This window comes from Pseudoliparis swirei, chromosome 4, assembly GCF_029220125.1.
Source record: "Pseudoliparis swirei isolate HS2019 ecotype Mariana Trench chromosome 4, NWPU_hadal_v1, whole genome shotgun sequence".
In the NCBI taxonomy this organism is placed as follows: domain Eukaryota; kingdom Metazoa; phylum Chordata; class Actinopteri; order Perciformes; family Liparidae; genus Pseudoliparis; species Pseudoliparis swirei.
In genome coordinates, this window is record NC_079391.1 from 4,707,445 (window position 1) to 4,721,704 (window position 14,260).

Consider the following 14,260-nt stretch of genomic DNA (forward strand, 5'->3'; position numbering starts at 1 on the left):
GAGGCTCCTCCCACTTCTCAAAAAGATGGTTCCAGGTGAACGACGTTCCCTCGATTGACAGTCGGTGACGTGTCGAGCAGCCAGGCAGCGGACGGATTAGATGATGACATAAACATGTATGAAAACATGAGCGATGCACATTTAAAGACTGCATTCGAGGAACCTTTAGAGTTTTTAATCCACCTCAAATGGAAGATAAGTGTAACAGGTCACGCTGCATTGAGGGTCAAGCACCGGATCTCCTGCGCTCTCTTCCCACGATGAGGAGAAAATAATCACCACTACTTCTCATACTTACATATTAATGAGTAGTCTTACATTAATGTCCAACTCTTTTTTATTGGGAATGCCGAATAAGCATTTTTTTATTTTCTGGGGAAGCTGTGTTTCGAATTTCTTTGAGGTTTTCTTAAAATTAAGCATATAGAATATGTCAGTAAACTCTGTATGTGTTATATTACATGTCACTAAGTTAGGATGTGGACCCTTTGTCTTTGTGAATGATATACTCCTATATATCTATATAGATATAGATATCTAGATATATGTATACATATATCTCTAAAAATATGCATATATATATGTATATATTTATAATTGTCTCAGAGTATATATATATATACTCTGAGACAATTATATTTATAGATATATGTATACATATATCTCTATATATATATATATGTATAAACAGTATATGTATATATATATATATATGTGTATATATTAGGGCTGTCAGCATTAACGCGTTAATCTATGCGATTAATTTGGCCGCTTTAACGCACTAAAATATTTTAACGCAATTAACGCAATTATTATTATTATTATTATTATTTATTTTATTTTTTAACCGCGGCAGTACGGTTTGACACTGTTTCCGTTTTTAAAACAATCATTTCTCGGCGAAAATAAGGATCAGAAATCAGTTTAACTGGTGGATGAATCAGTCGGGTTTCCTCCTGCTCTCCTTCCTCCCGTCTCCCCCTCTGATACACAGAGGAACGGAGGGCGACGTGTCGGGTGACGCGGCGCGGAAAGAACTCGACACACGAAACCTTCAACGTGATTGGTCAATCCGTTTGTCTGTCAACATTTCGGAAAAAAAACAAAACAATGAACACTCAGTAAATCACAAAGGACCTCCCACCTCACAGGTTAGGCTCATTTAGCAGCCTGTCAGTCAGAGAACCAGAGGACACGGCGCGAGGACAATGAGGCTCATTTCAGAGCTGAGATTGTTCTGGAATGTTTGATGTATAACACGTGGGGGTGTGTCACATGCAAAAGACTTTAAACGGTGAATTTAATTTATTTTGTAAAATGTATAAAATGCCCCCAGCCTCCAGAGGGTGAACGTGACATATTTGAATGTCAGTCAGTTACCAAGGCCACTGGTTCTGCTGCTGTTCAATGTTATAGATGACAGGACCAATGGGGTCTCAATATACTTCTTTTTTTTTTACTAATCTGATGTTTCACTGAAGAAACAATTTATCATCCACGATATTAAATACCTCGCTGGCACTTTATAGGTAGGAGCCTCTTTGAAAACACAGCTCTGTGTGAAGTTTTGTCTTTAAAAAGAAGGAAACAACTTTTAAGCGCAATTTCAAAATGTGCGATTAATTAGTTAATTTTTTTTAATCGATTGACAGCCCTAGTATATATATACAATTATATATATATATATATAGATATATGTATACATATATCTAGATATCTATATATATATATAGATATATGTATACATATATATCTCTCTATATATATATATATGTATATACAGTATATGTATATATATGTGTATATATATACAATTATATATATAGATATATAGATATATGTATACATATATCTATATATCTATATATAAATCTAGATATATGTATACATATATCTCTATATATATGCATATATATGTGTATATATATATGTATATATTTATAATTGTCTCAGAGTATATATATATACTCTGAGACAATTATATTTATAGATATATAGATATATGTATACATATCTCTCTCTCTCTATATATATATATATATATATGTATATGTATATATATGTGTATATATATCCATATATGTATCTATTTATAATTGTCTCAGAGTATATATATATACAATTATATATATATATATGTGTGTATATATGTATACATATATATGTATATATACATATATATACATATATGTATGTATATTTATTTATTTTCATTCATTAAACAGCAAACAAGGTGTGAAAAGTTTGGTTAAAGTCTGAGGAGCGCGGAGAGTTTAACTTTATTACGGGTTTACTTTTTTTTTACGAGACAAGAGCTAAATCGTATCTTCTCCCCGAGTCCTTCAGCCCGTCCTGTTAATTTTCCTGGGGAGGGAAGAGGGCTGGAGTTATATGAAGGTTGTCACATGAGGCGGCTCGTACATCAAGCGCGATGACCTTAGCCTCAGTGACAGTCAGGACAGGCCGGTGTGTGTGTGTGTGTGCCGGTGTGTGTCTGTGTGTTACCTCACGTGGCAGATATAGTGTAATCGAGAGCGTGGGCTCACTTCCTGTGTTACACATAATTTGGCTTGTTTGTCCGCCTCTTCTTTTTTTTTTCACCCTCCCGATTCTGCTCATCTTCTGCACAGCTGCACTGATTATGTTAATGAGGACATGAGCAGCGGTGAGCGGTACCAGGAAGCTGAGGTCTGTTGTGCTCAGGGATATCCTCAGGTATGAGATTACACCGGCTGAAGATCGTTATTGATTTGCTCATGGAGCTGTCAGTCTCCCCTCAGCTACCGGGGTGGGGGTGGGGGGGCAGAGTGACTGACAGGGGGGGGGGGGGGCCGCAGCCAACCAGGAGGAACCACTCCGCCGGATGGGGCTGGGAAGATGGAGAGAAGGATAGCACAGAGGGATAAATTAAAAAAAAGAGGTAATTGATGATTGTTTTAGCGGTGGAGTGGGAGGAGAGAGAGAGGGAGAGAGAGAGGGAGAGAGAGAGAGAGAGAGAGAGACTGATGAATAGGAGATTGAGGAGAAATGAGAGCAGAGGTGTCTGTGATGAGAGGTGTCTGTGACTAGGAACATTCAGCAGAACAAAGATGTAGAGTTGTTACATTTAAAAATTAAGGAGGAGGAGATTGTGTCCGTCTTTACTTCACTTCGGTTTCAGTAGTTTTGATGATAAGGGCAAGTGTTAGGACTAGTGTTAGGACTAGTGTTAGGACTAGTGTTTAGGACTAGTGTTAGGACTAGTGTTTAGGACTAGTGTTAGGACTAGTGTTAGGACTAGTGTTTAGGACGAGTGTTAAGGACTAGTGTTAGGACTAGTGTTAGGACTAGTGTTTAGGACAAGTGTTTAGGACTAGTGTTAGGACTAGTGTTTAGGATGAGTGTTAAGGACTAGTGTTAGGACTAGTGTTTAGGACTAGTGTTAGGACTAGTGTTAAGGACTAGTGTTAGGTCTAATGTTAGGACTAGTGTTAGGACTAGTGTTAAGGATGAGTGTTAGGACTAGTGTTAGGACAAGTGTTAGGACTAGTGTTAGGACAAGTGCTAGGACTAGTGTTAAGGACTAGTGTTAGGACTAGTGTTAAGGACTAGTGTTAGGACTAGTGTTAGGACTAGTGTTGAGGACTAGTGTTAAGGACTAGTGTTAGGACTAATGTTAGGACTAGTGTTAAGGACTAGTGTTAGGACTAGTGTTAAGGACTAGTGTTAGGACTAGTGTTAGGACTAGTGTTGAGGACTAGTGTTAAGGACTAGTGTTAGGACTAATGTTAAGGACTAGTGTTAAGGACGAGTGTTAAGGACTAGTGTTAGGACTAGTGTTTAGGACTAGTGTTAGGACTAGTGTTTAGGACTAGTGTTAGGACTAGTGTTAGGACTAGTGTTAAGGACTAGTGTTAGGACTACTGTTCGGACTAGTGTTAATGACTAATGTTAGGACTAGTGTTTAGGACGAGTGTTAAGGACTAGTGTTAGGACTAGTGTTAAGGACTAGTGTTAGGACTAATGTTCGGACTAGTGTTAGGACTAGTGTTTAGGACTAGTGTTAGGACTAGTGTTAGGACTGGTGTTAAGGACGAATGTTAGGACTAGTGTTAGGACTAGTGTTAAGGACTAGTGTTAGGACTAGTGTTAGGACTAATGTTAGGACTAGTGTTAAGGACTAGTGTTAGGACTAGTGTTTAGGACTAGTGTTGGGACTAGTGTTGGGACAAGTGTTGGGACTGGTGTTGGGACTAATGTTGGGACTAGTGTTGGGACTAGTGTTAGGACTGGTGTTTGGGACGAGTGTTGGGACTAGTGTTGGGACTAGTGTTGGGACTGGTGTTGGGACTGGTGTTGGGACTAGTGTTAGGACTAATGTTAGGACTAGTGTTAAGGACTAGTGTTAGGACTAGTGTTAGGACAAGTATTAGGACTAGTGTTAAGGACTAGTGTTTAGGACTAGTGTTAGGACTAGTGTTAGGACTAGTGTTAGGTCTAATGTTCGGACTAGTGTTGGGACTAGTGTTAGGACTAGTGTTTAGGACTAGTGTTAGGACTAGTGTTAGGACTAGTGTTTAGGACGAGTGTTTAGGACTAGTGTTAGGACAAGTGTTAGGACTAGTGTTAGGACTAGTGTTAGGAATACTGTTAAGGACTAGGGTTAAGGACTAGTGTTAAGGACTAGTGTTAGGACTAGTGTTAGGACTAGTGTTAGGACTAGTGTTTAGGACTAATGTTAGGACTAGTGTTAGGACTAATGTTAGGACTAGTGTTAGGACTAGTGTTAAGACTAATGTTAGGACTAGTGTTAGGACTAGTGTTAAGACTAATGTTCGGACTAGTGTTAGGACTAGTGTTTAGGACGAGTGTTAGGACTAGTGTTAGGACAAGTGTCAGGACTAATGTTCGGACTAGTGTTAGGACTAGTGTTTAGGACGAGTGTTAGGACTAGTGTTAGGACAAGTGTCAGGACTAATGTTCGGACTAGTGTTAGGACTAGTGTTTAGGACGAGTGTTAGGACTAGTGTTAGGACTAGTGTTAGGTCTAGTGTTAAGGACTAGTGTTAAGGACTAATGTTAGGACGAGTGTTAAGACTAGTGTTAGGACTAATGTTAGGTCTAGTGTTAAGGACTAATGTTAGGACTAGTGTTAGGACGAGTGTTAGGACGAGTGTTAGGACTAGTGTTAGGACTAGTGTTAGGTCTAGTGTTAAGGACTAGTGTTACGGCCTCTCGGTTAACTAGGGATGCACAGGCCGCAACATACAAAAAGGGATACAGCTAAGGGGGAAACAACGGAGGCAAATAATAAAGTTAAATACTTAAGCAAAATAAGGAAGATTTATTTCACAGTTAAAGGTTTAACGAAGGGCCGAATAACACAGAAGCAAAGCAACAGGAAAAATAGGCATCAGGGTCTCCAAGGCCAACACAACAAACAAAACCACAATGCTAACTAGAAATCAAAAGATTCCACTGACCTACCATTGAAGAAAGGAAAAACAATACTAAGCTCCCTATCTGACCACAAAACAGGAAAAAACTGACACAACAAAAATGGCAGAGAACCCCTACAAGCTTGACCCGAAAATACAAATGGTGGCCAACACTTCGGCACCATACCACAGAATGGTCACAGCTCAGAGGTGGAGAGAGAGAGAGAGAAACACTTAGTCAGGGTGTATATAAGCCCCGCCTGCTGATTAGGTGATCCCTCTCAGGTGGTGGTACTCCAGGCGTACCAGAACTGAGAGAGATAGCTCCACCCTCTTCCTGAAAGAGGGCCGTCTCAGTCACGGGACGTAACAACTAGTGTTAGGACTAGTGTTAGGACTAATGTTAGGACTAGTGTTAGGACGAGTGTTAAGACTAGTGTTAGGACTAGTTTTAGGACTAGTGTTAGGACTAGTGTTAGGATGAGTGTTAGGACGAGTGTTAGGACTAATGTTAAGGTCTAGTGTTAAGGACTAGTGTTAGGACTAGTGTTAGGACTAATGTTAGGACTAGTGTTAAGGACTAGTGTTCGGACTAGTGTTAGGACTAGTGTTAGGACTAATGTTAAGGACTAGTGTTAGGACTAGTGTTAAGGACGAGTGTTAAGGACTAGTGTTAGGACTAATGTTTAGGACGAGTGTTAAGGACTAGTGTTAGGACTAATGTTAAGGACTAGTGTTAGGACTAGTGTTTAGGACTAGTGTTAGGACTAGTGTTAGGACTAGTGTTTAGGACGAGTGTTAAGGACTAGTGTTAGGACTAGTGTTAGGACTAGTGTTAGGACTAGTGTTTAGGACGAGTGTTAAGGACTAGTGTTAGGACTAATGTTAAGGACTAGTGTTAGGACTAGTGTTTAGGACTAGTGTTAGGACTAGTGTTAGGACTAGTGTTTAGGACGAGTGTTAAGGACTAGTGTTAGGACTAGTGTTCGGACTAGTGTTAGGACTAGTGTTAGGACTAGTGTTAAGGACTAGTGTTAGGTCTAATGTTCGGACTAGTGTTAGGACTAGTGTTAAGGACGAATGTTAGGACTAGTGTTAGGACTAGTGTTAAGGACTAGTGTTAGGTCTAATGTTAGGACTAGTGTTAGGACTAGTGTTAAGGACTAGTGTTAGGACTAGTGTTAGGACTAGTGTTTAGGACTAATGTTAGGACTAGTGTTTAAGACTAGTGTTAGGACTAATGTTAGGACTAGTGTTAGGACTAGTGTTAAGACTAATGTTAGGACTAGTGTTAGGACTAGTGTTAGGACTAGTGTTAAGGACTAGTGTTAGGACTAGTGTTAAGGACTAGTGTTAGGACTAATGTTAGGACTAGTGTTAGGACTAGTTTTAGGACTAGTGTTAGGACTAGTGTTTAGGACGAGTGTTAGGACTAATGTTAGGACTAGTGTTAGGACTAGTGTTAGGACAAGTGTCAGGACTAATGTTCGGACTAGTGTTAGGACTAGTGTTAGGACTAGTGTTTAGGACGAGTGTGAAGACTAGTGTTAGGTCTAGTGTTAAGGACTAGTGTTAAGGACTAATGTTAGGACTAGTGTTAGGACGAGTGTTAAGACTAGTGTTAGGACTAATGTTAGGTCTAGTGTTAAGGACTAGTGTTAGGACTAGTGTTAGGACTAGTGTTAGGTCTAGTGTTAGGACTAGTGTTAGGACTAATGTTAGGACTAGTGTTAGGACGAGTGTTAAGACTCGTGTTAGGACTAATGTTAGGTCTAGTGTTAAGGACTAGTGTTAGGACTAGTGTTAGGTCTAGTGTTAGGACTAGTGTTCGGACTAGTGTTAGGACTAGTGTTAAGGACGAATGTTAGGACTAGTGTTAGGACTAGTGTTAAGGACTAGTGTTAGGTCTAATGTTAGGACTAGTGTTAGGACTAGTGTTAAGGACTAGTGTTAGGACTAGTGTTAGGACTAGTGTTTAGGACTAATGTTAGGACTAGTGTTTAAGACTAGTGTTAGGACTAATGTTAGGACTAGTGTTAGGACTAGTGTTAAGACTAATGTTAGGACTAGTGTTAGGACTAGTGTTAAGACTAATGTTAGGACTAGTGTTAGGACTAGTGTTAGGACTAGTGTTAAGGACTAGTGTTAGGACTAGTGTTAGGACTAGTGTTAGGACTAATGTTGGGACTAGTGTTGGGACTAGTTTTGGGACCAGTGTTGGGACTAGTGTTTAGGACGAGTGTTAGGACTAATGTTAGGACTAGTGTTAGGACTAGTGTTAGGACAAGTGTCAGGACTAATGTTCGGACTAGTGTTAGGACTAGTGTTAGGACTAGTGTTTAGGACGAGTGTTAAGACTCGTGTTAGGACTAATGTTAGGTCTAGTGTTAAGGACTAGTGTTAGGACTAGTGTTAGGTCTAGTGTTAGGACTAGTGTTAGGACTAGTGTTAGGACGAGTGTTTAGGACTAGTGTTAAGGACTAGTGTTAGGACTAGTGTTAGGTCTAGTTTTAGGACTAGTGTTAGGACTAGTGTTAGGACTAGTGTTAAGAACTAGTGTTAGGACTAGTGTTAGGACTAGTGTTAGGACAAGGGTTAGGACTAATGTAAGGACTAGTGTTATGACTAGTGTTAGGACTAGTGTTTAGGACGAGTGTTAGGACTAGTGTTAGGACTAGTGTTAGGTCTAGTGTTAAGGACTAGTGTTAAGGACTAATGTTAGGACTAGTGTTAGGACTAGTGTTTAGGACGAGTGTTAGGACTAGTGTTAGGTCTAGTGTTAAGGACTAGTGTTAAGGACTAATGTTAGGACTAGTGTTAGGATGAGTGTTAAGACTAGTGTTCGGACTAGTGTTAGAACTAGTGTTAGGACTAGTGTTAGGTCTAGTGTTAAGGACTAGTGTTAGGACTAGTGTTAGGATGAGTGTTAGGACTAGTGTTAAGGTCTAGTGTTAAGGACTAGTGTTAGGACTAGTGTTAGTACTAGTGTTAGGACTAGTGTTAAGGACTAGTGTTAGGACTGGTATTAAGGTCTAGTGTTAAGGACTAGTGTTAGGTCTAGTGTTAAGGACTAGTGTTAGGACTAGTGTTAGTACTAGTGTTAGGACTAGTGTTAGGACTGGTGTTAGGACGAGTGTTAGGACTAGTGTTAAGGTCTATTGTTAGGACTAGTGTTAGGACGAGTGTTAGGACTAGTGTTAAGGTCTAGTGTTAGGACTAGTGTTAGGACTGGTGTTAAGACTAGTGTTAAGGACTAGTGTTAGGATGAGTGTTAGGACAAGTGTTAGGACTGGTGTTAGGACTAGTGTTAAGGACTAGTGTTAGGACGAGTGTTGGTACTAGTGTTAGGACTAGTGTTAGGACTAGTGTTAGGACGAGTGTTAGGACTAGTGTTAAGGTCTATTGTTAGGACTAGTGTTAGGACGAGTGTTAGGACTAGTGTTAGGACGAGTGTTAGTACTAGTGTTAAGACTAGTGTTAGGACTAGTGTTAGGACGAGTGTTAGGGCTAGTGTTAGGACTAGTGTTAAGGTCTAGTGTTAGGACTAGTGTTAGGACGAGTGTTAGGGCTAGTGTTAGGACTAGTGTTAAGGTCTAGTGTTAGGACTGGTGTTTTCTGAGATTTATCTAACAAAATATAAACAGAAAACATAAATCAGACAGATACTAGATAGATAGATAGATAGATATATACTTTATTAATCCCCAAGGGGAAATTTGTCGAGTCAGTAGCAGCAACACACAAGAATAAAAAGAACAAAACACAAAATATAAGAAGGGTTAGGGTGATCTGGCAAGAGGTGAACTGTTGTAGAGCCTCATAGCCGTCGGCAGGAATGTTCTCCTGTATCTCTCCTTGTGGCAGCGGAGCGTGAGGAGACGTCTGGAGAAAGTACTCCTCTGTCCCTGTAGGAGGTGGTGGAGAGGGTGGTCCGGGTTGTCCAATATGGACACCAGTTTCTTCAACGTCCTCCTCCACCACCTGTTCCAGGTGCTCCAGCTGGCAGCCGATGATGGAGCCAGCCTTCCAACCAGTTTGTTAAGACGGCTGGTGTCACGGCTCGATGCTGCTCCCCAGCAGACAATGGCAAAGTGCAGCACACTGGCCACAACCGACTGGTAGAATAACTCCAGCATCTTGCTGCACACGTTGAAGGATCGAAGCTTTCTCAGGAAAAAGAGTCGACTCATCCCCTTCTTGTACACAGCGTTGATGTTGGCCTTCCAGTTCAGTCGGCTGTCGATGGAGACGCCCAGGTACTTGTACTCCTCCACCATGTCCACGTCCACTCCCAGGACACTCAGAGGTGTAGGAGCTGTCGCCTTCCTCCTGAAGTCCACCACCATCTCTCTGGTCTTGGCCACGTTCAGCCGCAGGTGGTTCTCATCGGCCAGAGACCAACAGCTACAACATGTCTGGACGTGGAAAGGGAGCCGGTAAGACCAGAGCGAAGGCCAAGACCAGGTCCTCCAGGGCCGGGCTCCAGTTCCCCGTGGGCCGTGTCCACAGGCACTTGAGGAAGGGTAACTACGCTCGGCGTGTCGGCGCCGGAGCTCCGGTGTACCTGGCGGCGGTGCTGGAGTATCTGACCGCTGAGATCCTGGAGCTGGCCGGGAACGCGGCCCGCGACAACAAGAAGACCCGCATCATCCCCCGTCACCTGCAGCTGGCCGTCCGCAACGACGAGGAGCTCAACAAGCTGCTGGGCGGAGTGACCATCGCTCAGGGCGGCGTGCTTCCTAACATCCAGGCGGTGCTGCTGCCCAAGAAGACCGAGAAGGCCGCCAAGAAGTAGACACAAAAACACCACCACAACAACAGACACAAAAACACCACCACAACAACAGCCGGGCTCCAGTTCCCCGTGGGCCGTGTCCACAGGCACTTGAGGAAGGGTAACTACGCTCGGCGTGTCGGCGCCGGAGCTCCGGTGTACCTGGCGGCGGTGCTGGAGTATCTGACCGCTGAGATCCTGGAGCTGGCCGGGAACGCGGCCCGCGACAACAAGAAGACCCGCATCATCCCCCGCATCCCCCGCATCATCCCCCTTGCTCAGCGGCCCCGAGGTGCCGCTGAGCAAGGCAGCAAACTCTCGGCCTAACTGCTCTGGCTCATGCAGCAGCCATCATGAGATGTCCAGTTGGATCATACTGGTATGACGAGAAGGTGACAGGTGCCAAAAATGACATAAAATACTTCATTTTATATTTAATGGAGTGATATTCCAACACATGGCTAGAAAGTGGTTAAAAAAAACAGATACACACAGATATAAATATGGAATTGGCTTTATTCAATATGTACAAATTGAAACGCAAAGATGTTTCTAAACCAACACAATCCGACCAATAAGCACTCAGACGTTCAACCTTGAAAACAAACAGACAAACAAAGCCGACGCGGAAAAATAAAATAAAAACGCCGGCCCATAAAGGTTTAAGTGAGCGAGGCGTCTCGCCCAGACGACTTTTAACGTGGGATGATTGTCGGTGCCAGGCGGCGGTCGCTCCGTCTCAGGAAGCAGACGCTCTAATTGGATTTTCATGCACTAAAGTGTCTCGTTTTCTAGAAAGTGAAACGCGTTGTATCTTCAGGTCGGTGTGCGCGGCGTACGGCCGGAGCTCACAGTGGAGGGAACGCCGCCGACACACGGAACAGTAGGGTTCCTTAATGGTTCTTTAGAGGGATTTGTGGTTCTACGAAGAAGCATCACCTACTGGAGAACCATTTGGAAGGTTCTTTGAGAGACCTTTATAGGATCTTTGAAGAACTCTTTCAGGAAAATGTTATCTAAAGAACCTTGGGTTGAAAGGTTCTTTGTGGAACCAGAAATGGTGACTCAAAGAACCATTATTCAAGGTTCTTTGAGAGACCTTTATAGGTTCTTTGTGGAACCAGAAATGGTGCCTTTAAGAACCATTTTTTGAAGGTTCTTTGAGGCACCTTTATAGGATCTTTGAAGAACTCTTTAAGGAAAATGTTATCTAAAGAACCTTGGGTTGAAAGGTTCTTTGTGGAACCAGAAATGGTGCCTTAAATAACCATTATTTAAGGTTCTTTGAGAGACCTTTGTAGGTTCTTTAAAAGGCTTTGTGGTTCTACGAAGAACCATCACCTACTGAAGAACCATTTTTTCATTTGAGACACCTTTATATGTTCTTTGAAGAACTTTTGAAGGAAATGGTTCCTTAAAGAACCCTGGTTTAAAAGTTTCTTTGTGGAACCAGAAATGGTGACTTAAAAAAACATGTTGAATGTTCTTTCAGGCACCATTATACTTTTTTGAAGAACTATTTAAGGAAATGGTTCTTTAAAGAACCCTGGTTTGAAAGGTTCTTTGTGGAACCAAAAATGGTGCCTTAAAGAACCATGTTTGTTTAGGTTCTTTGAGACACATTTACAGGTTCTTTGAAGAACTCTTTAAGGAAATGGTTGTTAAATGGTTATTTAAAAGGCTTTGTGGTTCTATGAAGAACCATCACATACTGAAGAACCATTTCTTTTAATTTGAGACACCTTTAAAGGTTCTTTGAAGAACTCTTTAAGGAAATGGTTCTTTACAGAACCCTGGTTTGAAAGGTTCTTCGTGGAACCAGAAATGGTTCTTCTATGGCATCCCTCTGAAGAACCATTTTCGGTTCCACATGGCACCTCAATTTTTCTGTCTGTAGTTCTCATATGTAGTGATGTGATGCGTGTGTGTGTGTGTGTGTGTGTGTGTGTGTGTGTGTGTGTGTGTGTGTGTGTGTGTGTGATGCTCTTTAAAAAAGTCCTCCTCCCTGCTCAACACTTTCAAAAGAAGCACTTTAATCAACCGTCATCTACTGACCACAACACACACTCGCAGAAATACACACACACAAGCAAGCCCACACACACACACACACACAAGCAAGCCCACACACACACACACACACAAGCCCACACACACACACTACAAGTTTATTTTTCATACACTTCTTTTATTCTGGCTTCTGCCTTCACTCGTTCACATAAACTCCATCTCTCTGTGTCTCTTTCTCTCACTCTTGCTTTCACACACACACACACACACACACACACACACACACACACAAAGACACACACACACACAGAATGCAGACGCAGGCATAAACAGTCACTCCGATATTATTAGACGCTGCACTTAAGAAAGCCGGATGATTCATGTTTTTTATTTGATAACCGTAAAACAATAAAGTATCTGATTCCCGCTCGACAAGACGGAGGCCAATAAACGACACGCGGTCCGACTCCGGCGACGCGTTACTCTTTCAAATGATCCATATTCATCTGCTGGACACGGGGAACAAGGGCTTTTAATAAAACTCTGACAGATGTATCACACTAATGAGAACACGGGGAACATAAGAGTCAAAACGCAACACACACTTATGCATCTATCTTATATGTTTATGGGCCGTCGTGCAGGGAGATTGTAGGATTATGTTCTGAGCTCATTATTAAAGAAGTATTCTTCTTTTAAATCAGGAATATGATCAGAATATCCGATAAGAAGAACATTTTGATTAAAGGAAATTTTAAAAAACACCAGACTTGTGTTTGAAATCACCAAATGCTTCAAAATTGTTTGATTCCTATAATTAAGTATTATATTATTGTTTGTCCTCATGCATATTTAATGTAGGACAATAAATAGAAACGCAACACACACTTATGCATCTATTTTGTCTTTTTTTTAATGGGCCGGCATGCAGGATTCTGTTTTTAAATGGAAAGCTGGAGGAAGTGTGAGCTGGTTATTAGAGAAGTCTGCTTTTTAAAAATCAGAAATATTCTAAGAATTTCCTGGACTAAGAGGAAAAAAAAGTTGATTAAATTACATTTAGCTGACACTTTTATTCAAGGCGACTTACAACCACGTCACATTCATACACCGTAGACACACTACAGCAGGGGTGTCAAACTCATTTCCCCCGTGGGCCACGTCAGCATCATGGCCGCCTCTTAAAGGGCCGGTGTAACCGAAGCAGTGTATAAACTACCCCCGAACATAGTGTTAAATAACTCTCTTTGCATTTGATTATTGTTTATTCGAGAGTAAAAATATTGTACGCAAGAAAATTTCTCTAATATTATAACACAAATCCGATAAATTTGTAACCTTCAAAATAAAAGCACAGGATATAAAGGTGATCATATGTCTTTCAAGCCGCCAGGGGCCGCATAAAATGACGTGGTGGGCCGCATTCGGCCCGCGGGCCTTGTGTTTGACATCTGTGCACTCCAGGGAGCAACTGAGGGTTGAGAGTCTTGCTCAAGGACATATTGACTAGGGCGGGTATTGAACCGCCAACCCCCTGAGTGATAAACAGACCTGCTGACCACTGAGCCAACAGTCACTCCGATTATGACCAAAGGAAGTTAAATAAACACCGCGCTGTTTTTGAAATCACCAAAACGCTTCAAACTACTCGTTGGTTTTCTGTCGTTGGGGTTTTGTCTTCATGCATATTTAACGCTACACAAATAAAAGCACCACACCGTTGTGAGGCTGGGGGACGGCTGCATCCCCAAAAAAGAAAAGGGTTCTCAAACTGATTGAATCTGACAAGCGTGGCCACCCGACGCCGGAGTTCACCAGGTGTGTGTGTGTGTGTGTGTGGTGTGTGTGTGTGTGTGTGTGTGTGAGGAGTAGAGGGGAGATTCAAGCTCTAAATAAACTCTCCGTCCTTCACACAGCTATAAGCTCCGCCCTCTCTGCGAGTGCATCCGAGTGCAACACCGTGGATGAGAGACGGTCTGATGGTGTTCGCCGTTATCCTCCATTTGTGTGATTCATGGCGTGTCCCCCCCCCCCCCCCCTCTCATGACCTCAAAGCTTT

General features: G+C 42.0%; 1 protein-coding gene across 1 annotated transcript; it reads left to right on the top strand.

Annotated features, from left to right (window-relative positions):
- Window positions 1-9,828: 9,828 nt before the first annotated feature.
- On the top strand, window positions 9,829-10,212 carry LOC130192711 (late histone H2A.L3). The gene has a single exon (XM_056412832.1). The coding sequence runs from the start codon at window positions 9,829-9,831 to the stop codon at window positions 10,210-10,212; it is 384 nt and encodes a 127-aa protein (XP_056268807.1).
- The last annotated feature ends 4,048 nt before the right edge of the window (window positions 10,213-14,260 follow it).

Bases quoted from the DNA above. Each gene is read 5' to 3' on its own strand.
- LOC130192711 (XM_056412832.1), top strand. From the start codon at position 9,829: ATGTCTGGACGTGGAAAGGGAGCCGGTAAGACCAGAGCGAAGGCCAAG.